Source organism: Limulus polyphemus, unplaced genomic scaffold (assembly GCF_000517525.1).
Source record: "Limulus polyphemus unplaced genomic scaffold, Limulus_polyphemus-2.1.2 Scaffold177, whole genome shotgun sequence".
Lineage (NCBI taxonomy): Eukaryota > Metazoa > Arthropoda > Merostomata > Xiphosura > Limulidae > Limulus > Limulus polyphemus.
In genome coordinates, this window is record NW_013665787.1 from 435,307 (window position 1) to 445,800 (window position 10,494).

The 10,494-nt window shown below is 34.5% G+C and overlaps 1 protein-coding gene across 5 annotated transcripts in view; it reads right to left on the reverse strand.

Moving 5' to 3' along the window:
- LOC106478063 (protein bowel-like) overlaps positions 1-10,494 on the reverse strand; it is a 79,927-nt gene that overhangs the window by 3,444 nt on the left and 65,989 nt on the right. For 2 of the 5 annotated variants that reach the window (XM_022381587.1, XM_013938574.2), the window contains one exon: positions 104-986. In XM_022381587.1, coding sequence (XP_022237295.1) covers positions 104-986 — 883 coding nt within the window. Of the gene's footprint in view, positions 1-103; positions 990-5,688; positions 5,717-10,494 lie in introns of those variants that run through there. The other 3 variants (XM_022381586.1, XM_022381589.1, XM_022381588.1) reach the window with 2 other exon arrangements.

Below are 10,494 nucleotides of genomic sequence, written 5' to 3' on the forward strand. Positions count from 1 at the left end.
AACAATCAGATAAAGGGCTTGAAAAATTATATCAATAGAATATTCCATAAAAGTGCGTATTAATGCTTATGCCTAAACAAAAAGAAATATTATGGAAATTTACCTGTGATCACGTAGGTGATCCTGTCTCCGGAAAGCTTTATGACAAATGTCACAGGTGTAAGGTCGTTCGTCCGTGTGCGTTCTCTCGTGTATTAACAGGTTGTAAGACTTGGTGAAGCGACGCTGGCAGAATTTACAGATGAACTCTTTTTTCGGCCTTGATGACCCTCTACCTCTAGGACCCTTCCGTTCGAAGAACTCCGCACCAAATCCAATCGGTCCGATGCTGTAATAAGGTGTCATAAACGGAAATGAATGACTTGTTATTACTGGAAGAGAAGCTGTCGATTGAATGATTGATGGAATCTGGGAGTGGTAGGATTCCTTAGAAATATTTTTATCAACTCCTGTTGTCTTCTGGCAGTGATAAGTTTCCTTGCAAGCTACCTCGTCATCTTTGGTGGTTGCGGATTCTGCCAGCCGAGAAAAGTCAAACTTCGAAACCTTATGTTTGGTAGTACCTAAAATATTAGATACCACTGGTCGGGTGTTTACATTAACGAGTTTCTGGGAGATTTTTTCTAATGTCATACCTGAAACGTCTACACCTTTTACGGAGTCTGGTTTAATGGGGGTTTGCCCAAAAGAATGGGCGGCAAAAAGAAAAGGATATGCACTGAACTGATGGCCACAACCAGCCATTGCGTACGCAGGCAGAAGAGGAAGAGGGGCCAGTGGCAGTTGCGGTCGAGGATATATGGGTTGAGGAAGAGTGTGCACTGTTGAAGAATTCATTAGATCCGGAAGAACTTGCTTCGACTTGTAGTGCGAGGAGAAGGAAACTGGCGAGTTAAGAATAAGGTAATCAGATGAAGGAACCTTGTTTCTTTCTGTCGTTGGGAATTTTATACTTGCTGCTAATGGCGTCTTCTGGTAGGCGACATCTGCTGAAAAAATGAAAAGTAGAATGTTAAGAACTTTATAAACAAACCAAACATAATCTTCCGTTCGACAAAATGTCCGATTCAAACCTAGAAATAAACCTTTACACTTACGAAACCATTCTTTCTGAGTAAATAATAAATAATTCGCCAAATTCACAAACAAGACCCCAATATGACCAAATTGCACTGAACGTACCTCTCTTTATTTGTATGAAACCTGTAATTGTATGATTTTCTCTCTGAAGGTATCGAACCCCCGATTTTGTAAGTCCTCGCACTTACCTCTGAGCCACCAGGGGGCACTAAAGGTGTCATTTATTAGCAACGTTACAGAAACGCTATGAATTTTTCAGTCTCATCGTCTATAGATAACTTAACCATTAAACGAGTAAATCTTTAGATTAAATTCTTTCACAGGTTTTATAAAACTGTGGCGCAAACATGTCGATGGCGTACTCGGTATCTTTAAGAGTCGTAATGTCGACGGTTTATTGTTTCAAATGCACAAAATAAAAAAGTACCTTAAAGACAATAGGCTTACACAACGCTGATATCTTGCATCCAGTGTTTGTTTTAGCTAACTTTCAATTCTCTTCGGGAATCTTCATCAGACTTTATTTCATTGTTGTTCACTAATCCGTAATTATTCAAGTACTTTTCTGTATTTTATTTATTAAACACCTATGTTAAATATGGATAACTCTTTAAGATTAAACATTCGTTTATTTTAAATAAGATATATTTCTAAGTATGATACTTCTATTAAAAGGACATTACCTCATGCACATACATAATATACATATTTTTTATTTTAAACACAGATATTAACCAGCTCTAGAACATAATCACAGAAGCTTTCAAAAGTGGCTTGTAAAACCAACAAACTCATGGTGGATGTTCAATAGTAATTGACTAAAAAAGCCTAAAAACATTTTCTATTGGGGCATGAACTAGGACAGGGCTTCGCTCTGGCTGTTTGTATGTTTCTTATACTGTCACACACACTTTTTAACTTTACATTCACGTATCGAATGCTATTAATCTTTCTTTGAATTAAGTTTCATTTTTGAGACATTTTCGCAAAATAGTTGTCATTGCTGACGATTGTGGTCAAAGATGAAAATGATAAATGAGCAAAAGGATAATTGTTAAGGTTAGTAATTGCAAGAGTAAGAACATCTTAACGCTGTTATTTAGACAAATATCTTCTAGAGTGGATAGATTACGATGGTGATTAATGGCCTGCGAGGGGCGGTTAATGCTGGTATCGCTTTATTAGTTTGGTTTTACTAATTTCAGTATAGTACTTCGAGTTTTCTTTTTATCAGCTCAGCTACAACATAAAAAGTAGGTTAAGCAAGCGTGCGGAATTTTTTCACGTCCAATGTTTACACAGAGTTCTTAAGCTGCCACATGTAATGCAAGATGGCGAGATGGTACTTGTAATTTGAAAAGTAAAGGGGAAGAGACATTTGGCGTCACCAAGAATAAGTGGGTGATTGCCGAGGTTATAGACGCTATATATTTTAACACTCCATCGTTTTAACTACAATTCTTCATAAACATGCATTATACGCTCTAACAGACATGTAGATAATACTCATAAACACCTATTTTAATATGGTGACTATCTTTAATATTATACGATAAAGATGTGCTCTAGAATGTAATGTGTACTCTGCTATCCAAACGCTATATAAAACATGGATTATACGCTCTAACAGACATGTAGATAATACTCATAAACACCTATTTTAATATGGTGACTATCTTTAATATTATCCGATAAAGATGTGTTCTAGTATGTAATGTGTACTCTGCTATCCAAACGCTATATAAAACATGGATTATAATCATCGAGTAGTGTTTTTGTGATTAAAATCTGTCTACATTAATGTATCTGATAATATCAGACATCAGCCAAGTTTTCTTAGAAAGAAATTTCCAAAATTTTAAAGCATAATAAAAAGTCTCTCTGTCATTTACTACTGTTCATAATGCTCTTAATGTCGGTTCTTAACCTCTGCTTCGATATATTGAACTGACATTTCAAAGTATAAATTACAAATCTCGATTGTTTCTCGAACAACAGTGTTAAGTGCTTGCCACGTTGTAGTAGGAGATGGTGGTTGATTGTGTGGTAGCGGTATATGTTTCTAGCATTAAAGTCTACCAGTTTAATTAACAGAAACTATAGTATTATATATATATATATAAGCGCGTTAAAAATGACAGGAAACAACTGTTGAATGATTAACTAAAATTGTAGAATTTAACTAAAACGAATTTGTCTGTACCTCCAAAATTCACCTACTCTTCACTTATTTCATCAGTCTCGAAGTAATTCTTTAGTCGCCACGTTTTTAGTAAAAACTTAAATATCACTCTTGAGCCTTTGCACTGTATCCTAGGTCAGGAAGTAGAAAACATAGTGCGGACAGTCCGACACAAATTTTTCAACTCTTTTGTCTTTACAAAGGGAAAAAGATATTTGATAGTAATAAACGTTTATTTTTCTTTATGTTTTAAGGCCAAGTAGATAATATATGTGTTAAAATACCAAACGAATATTTATTAATTAACATTTATTCACCACTTAACACTTTTTAAACACTGACTGTATAACGTTAGTAATAGTAGGCCTATTTGTAGTTTAATTTAATAACGCTACTTGGTAAACTTTATTTTACTTTTGGCTACAACTCAATGTCATAAAAATTCTGAATTAAACTATCTTGCTGTTATATCACCGAAGTTATCAATAAAATAGAGAATAAAAAACTAACCTTTCTAACAACTCAGAAAGAATATTGAGCATTCAACATAAACACCATAGTTGGCCAAAAAACAATCAGGTGATAGTTTTGTTGCTAATCGACGATGTATATTGTTGAACATTACCAAAAAGGTGCGTGAAAGCGTTCTCGACAGAGTGACGAAGGGAATAAGTCTTTTATAGTTAGTGACATATAATAGGAGATGATGGTTGATTGTGAAGAAGCGGTATGTTTTTAACGCTAAGGTCTACCAGTTTAATTTTTAAAAAAACTAACACATTGTAATCGGAGATAGTGGTTGATTGTGAGGTTGCAATATGTTTTTAACGCTAAGCGTTACCAGTTTAATTAAGACAAACTATAGCATCGTAGTATAGAAATGATGGTTGATTATAACGCTAAGGTCTACCTGTTTAATTAACAGAAACTATAGTATTATATATAGTAGGATATGTTGTTTGATTGTGAGGTAAGGGTATGTCTCTAGAAAAAAAAAATCAAATAAATTTAAAATGACAAGGTTCATTTCAGTTCATTAATCTCATAAGCTTTTAACTCAACAAGGATAAAAGAGGATAAAACGAGATGTAATAAAGATTGAAACTGAAGGAGGATGTCATATCTAATGTATAAATTGTCAATATTGGGGAAAAAAGCGCTGACTGAACCTAAAGGAGGATGTCATAAAAGATGTCTTTAACATTTAATCTAATGTATAAATTGTCAATATTGGGGCGAAAAGCGCTACTTGCTCTCTTATTGTATATAAATCTCTGCTATCTTTGTTAAATCAAAGATCTGTCAGCTGGAGGGCACTTTCATAATTTTATGTCAGTTATGCATATAAGATCTAATTCAGTCCTTCGATCAACGACTTTAAATATGAGTCCAACCATAGCCACATAGTTACGCAAGAGATTTAGTACACATTAATAAGTATTAAAATGATAAGTTCAATAAATTCCAGTGAAGTATATATAATTAAATGAAATTAAAGTATTTTAATTTTGAGGTCATTTCTAGCATTGTAAAATAAACACAACTAAAAAGTTGAAGGAAGGATTACAAATGAATATTCAGTTGTACTGTTTAGACCCAGTTTGTTCCGTATATTAATGTAGTTTTAATTTTAAACTAGGATTGTACTTTTTTGTTCTCTGGAAGTAGTTTTTGCCCTCATATGTCCCTAAAGCATATTATATATCAAATAATGAAAAATGATTAGATACAATAAACATAAAACCTGCAATGATCGTCCTGAGTTTTAAAACTTACAAACTATACTTCTCCAATGAGATTATCGATTTGGTTACATGCATGATTTTTGTTTCAACCTTACAGTTGACACTTTGGAAAACTCTTCATTCTTCAGCATGTTCAAAAGCTCGTAATTTTAATAATGCGAATGCATAGGTCAGTGGTGCTAGTAAATAATAAAGTTGAAAGTAAACATCCTATAGATATTATCTACTATAATCATTCAATCTACCAAGATTGATACGTTTCGTTTGTTTCTTGTTAAGTACAAGGATGCACAATGGGCTATTTGTACTTTGCCCACCGCGGTTATCGAAACTAGATTTTTAGCATTATAAGCCCTGAGCCACCAGGAAGCAGATTGATGTATATCTTCCGAATCTTTAAACAAAGATCTGTCTAAACCTTATATCCTGCTATGAATGACAATATTTTCAGAAATAGTTTACTGACAAATGCCTTGTATTGGACAGTTTGGAAAGTTTGCATGATGCTCGATAATGTCTACAGTTTTTTTCTATAATATGCTGTTGACAACTGCGCAAAAATATTCTACGAAAACTTTATATAATAATAAGAATTAAAGCATCTAGGACGTAAGATCACCGAAAACGTTCCCTTCTTAAACCAATTATAGATGTACAGAATTATATATATATATATCTTACCATGATGAAGCATGTTTCTTTAGGACTCAGAACAGGAAAACGATACTAACGCATGTGGAAAAAAAAAAGAATCACTCGGTTCATTGCCACTCACTCACCATACTGTTCCCCCTGACGGTTCCTGATATCATACCTCCTAGGATTAACAGAAAATTGGATACGCTGCACCAATAGGAAGATAATATACAAAATGGTTCCAGTATTTACTAAACTTTCTTCATTGGTATTTCTATATAATTACAATGCAAAATAATGGTTTTTCAGCTGAGAAATATGACCAATTTCGCTGTTACCATCTACCAAAATTACCATAATTTAAACAAGGATAAATGGGAACGTTAAAGTCCGCATTGGTATAGTCCAACTCGCCACACCGCCAAGAGGCGTTTTGGGATTGAGGAGGCATAATTACGACTAAATGAAAGAACATAGGAACCCGTCTTTTGCTAAAGTACTGCAGTAACTAAAGATAAAATGACCCTGTTTAGCTCAGGTCTAGTGCCATTTGCCTAAGATGGAAAATAAAAACTTATGCACTTAGAGTGACAATTGTGACAAAGAGTATGTTAATTCTCCTTCACTATTGTGTGTTTAAAAAGGGTGGGTTTTTATTGCATATTAGTAGTTTTTTATTGTTGTTTTTCGCCTAAAACATAGATGCTTGCTACTGTCGGATGATTAGCAAAGAAAACACGTATGTACAAGCTCATTACGTTGAATTCCGGCTCAGTCGTTATAATATCTAGCCATTCAGTATTTATGAAGCGATTACATTCTCATTAAAAGCTTAAACTTTGGATTCGAGGACCGGGTTTGAACCTGGGCCTAGGAAATGTAAAACGTAGAATTATTACGCTTCTACCAAAGACAAACTATTATGCAAAGAACGTTGTTGCAAATACTGGTTAATAAGCATTTAAAACAATCTATATTTTTTTCGAAATGCACAGACTTTGTAAATTAATATAAAAAAAATACTTAAGTGTATTTTAACATCTATTATCAGTATCTATATATTTGCTTTTCCAATATATATATGCCCCCCCCCCCCAGTAGCATAGCGGTATGTCTACGGACTTACAACGCTAGAATCCGAGTTTCGATACCGTGGTGGGCAGAGCACAGATAGCCCATTGTGTAGCTTTGTGCTTAACTTCAAACAAAAAATAACAACCAATATATATATATATACACCTTTATTTTTACGCCATCTCGAATTTTAGCATAGAAAATGTTAACTTTTTCACTGTAATTACTACATAAACAAGGTAATTTGATCATAGCATTTTTTGAAACTCCAACTGACGATATTTCCTAATATTATTCAACAATAATTTTGGAATATAGATTTCCAAGAAAACAGTTTATTTCAGAATTTCGCACAAAGTTACACAACAGCACTACTCTTGTCACACTGCTCTCTAGTGGTTCAGCGGTACGTTTGAAGACGTATAACGCTAAAAACTGGGCTTCGATACCAGTGGTGGGCACAGCACAGACAGCCCTTTATGCGTAACAACAAACAAAACATATCTGACCGAATAATGGGATTAAACCTTAACATTCATAGTATCTCCCACGGTCTGAAAGTGCGAAGGAAAGTTTTTTACAATGACGGGTTGGGAACCTAGAATCCTCTGATTCACAGTTCGAGCACTTTAACCAATGGGCAATGCCTAGCCTCCAACAAAAAACATTTAGCTCTTATATATAATTTTAGAACACAAGAATTTTGAAATCCAAGTGAAGTTTGTTTGTAGTTTAAGGACAAAGCTACACAATGAGCTATCTGTGCTCTGCCCAGCACAGGTATCTAAACCCAGTTTATAGCGTTGTAACTCCGCAGACATACCGCTGTGCCACTGGAGGGGAAGGGCGAAATACAAGAGAAAACAAACCCATGGGCTACAATAGTTTCTAAAGAACTCGGTCTCTTACTAGTTTCCTCCTATTTGTCGATATCATTTTATACACGAACAGTCGAACAATATTCTTTTCATCTACACAGATGCAAACAGTATTTAATTTAAAAAAAAAGTTTCGAATTTTCGTCATCATAACATTTAGAAACACGGGAATTTGATGATTATTGAAACAATTAATACTGAGACATTATATAATTTTCCTAACATCTTAAATTTAATCCATATGAGTAAATTAGTTAGTTAGTTTGTTTGTTTGTTTACAATTAAGCACAAAGCTACACAATGGGCTATCTGTGCTCTGCCCACCACAGGTATCTAAACCCGGTTTCTAGCGTTGTAAGTCCGCAAACATAACGCTGTGCCACTGGGGGGCATGAGTAAGTTAACTAATTACCTTCTCTGAGCAAGGTAAATTCTAATTAACTGAAAAGATTGAAAAATTTGGTTGAAGTCATGATAAAAAAAAGAAGGTATAAAATGACACATTTGGTTTGAATACAAAAGCTAATGAGACATCAAAAACTTTCCAAGAAAAAAAGATTGATACAAAATAATGGAATACGTAACCTTCAAATAAAAGGAGTATTTTTTTAGCTACAATTGATGGGAATTCCCCATAGAAAGACTGATCTTTATCTACCAACATTTAAAACATTTATTCAGAATGAGGCATCATATTGAATCAAATTTGGTATTTTTCATATCGTTGTAAAGAAAGTTTAAAGGTGGTTTCTCTGTAACGATGTTTCCAAAATATTTTATTAAAGGATCATTTGTCATTGATTTGTTTGGTGAATATTATAAAATTACATAATAAGAAATATGAGTAATGTTTGTCTTGGCTAATACGAGATACTACAGAAGTAAGCAATTGTTCGTACCAGTAATATCAGTCACTGATATAAAGGTTAGTTCTCAGTGTGTTATCTTAATTTAAAACGATAAAACGCATTATAAGATATACAAGGCAATACCATAGAATATCAAAAATAATCAATCGCACTTTATATCATAGGAAATCACCGCGTACAAATACAACTTATTTTTGCAACACTGTCAACTTTGTATAACGATTCTCATCCAGTGTTTTTCTGTGGAAACGTTCCACGAGTAGGCTTAACGCACTGTTAAAATTTTAAATCCAATAATCATATCTCTTGCACTCGCTCCGTATGTTTACGTAGAATACGCTGTGGTGATTAACCTTCAACTTCGGCAACAAACGACCGAAGAAGAGGCGCCACAAAGATAACACGATCACATCCCACCTTTAGCTAATAAGTCACGATTGCCTTAAGCCTTTTATCAACAAGACCTGTCCAGTAGGTTGGTTCAAAACATGTGCTTATCGATATATTTCTAAAAAAAAAATGTATTTCGCTTTTGCTCAAACTGAAGCAATAATCGCCCGAAGCCACAGAATTATACTAAAAGTTCAGTAACATGGGAATGAAGGCGGCATGCATGTTTTTGTCCGGTGTTGAGACCTTGGCTCAGTATCACGGGTTTGAATTCATTATTTACTTGATTTCGATTTTTTTCTTCTTCTTTTAGTGTATGCTCCTAGGTTTCTTCATATCAATTCCTCTTAGGACCGTTTGACTGCTTGTAACAGTTTTGGAAGGTTAATATTTTAAAAATGGTGCAATATATTTTAAGAAGTACTTAAAACATTACAGATAGCATAAAAGAATCTGTATCATATCGCCATGAAGTGAAAGGATTAACTTGGATGGAGTTAAAACAATCATTACACACACAAGTGAAAGGCAAAATGTTAATTATAGAAAATGATTTTACTCACGTGTCTGCGTTTAGTCATCAAGTTATTGGGAATCGCCTTTACAATTCAAATAAAAGAATATTGTTGCCTTCTTGAGTTTTAATCTGCAACGCGAATGTTGCTTCACTATTTATAATTTTCTTTGTATTTGTTGTTTGTGTAAATATTTATCTTCTTATCTTTATTCATTGTTCAAGAACATCAGAAATATAATGTCGTAGTAGTGTCTCATGATACGCTAAGGCGTGTTTAAAAGAGACGACTTTGAGCAGAGACTTGCGATAACTCGATAGGCTGAAATTCCGCGTATCCGCTGGGCGACTTATTACTCGTTTGAAGATGCGGTTAAGCCCATTGATATCAGTAAAATACACGGTTGAAATCAAGATTGGTGGCTCACCCGGCATTTTTCAGTCATAATTCAACCTCACTGGTGCAAGGCTTGACAGGTGTTGTAAGTAGAAGCTCTAACCGCGGGCCAGTGGCAGTAGAGCCAATGACAATTTGCTCGAAAATACGAGATGTGATTGCTGTTGTAAAATGCGTTACCGTGTGGCTTTTACATAAGATAACAATTTTTCATTCTGTGTCACTTCAACCATAAGCTGAGCGGTACTTAGTACACAGCAGTGCAGTAGGTTCACCATTTAATTTGGGTTTTAAAAGCCTAGTAATTTTCCCTTTTATTCCTCTCCACCTTACGTGCTTTAACCTTTTCTACAGAACTGGTTATCATCGTTAAAGACACACCATAATTTTCAAAAAACATCGTACCCTCTATTGTACGAGGTTACCAAAAAATGTCGAGAAACGCATGCCCCGAACAGCATTAATAATATGCTAGGTTATTATACGTTTATGACAAAGTAGTTTCACCTATTCATTGTGAGTTCTAGGAACCGACATATCCGTGTCTAATTGCAGGTGTTGGTCAGAGAACATACTTTGGCTTCTAAACTATTCGTCGTTGTAGGTAACGTGTTCACCAATGTATTTCCTTCTGTAAATTAAGACTGCAACTTTGTTATCGAAAACTCCGATTTTGTTTTGTTTGTTTGTTTTGGAATTTCGCGCAAAGCTACACGAGGGCTATCTGCG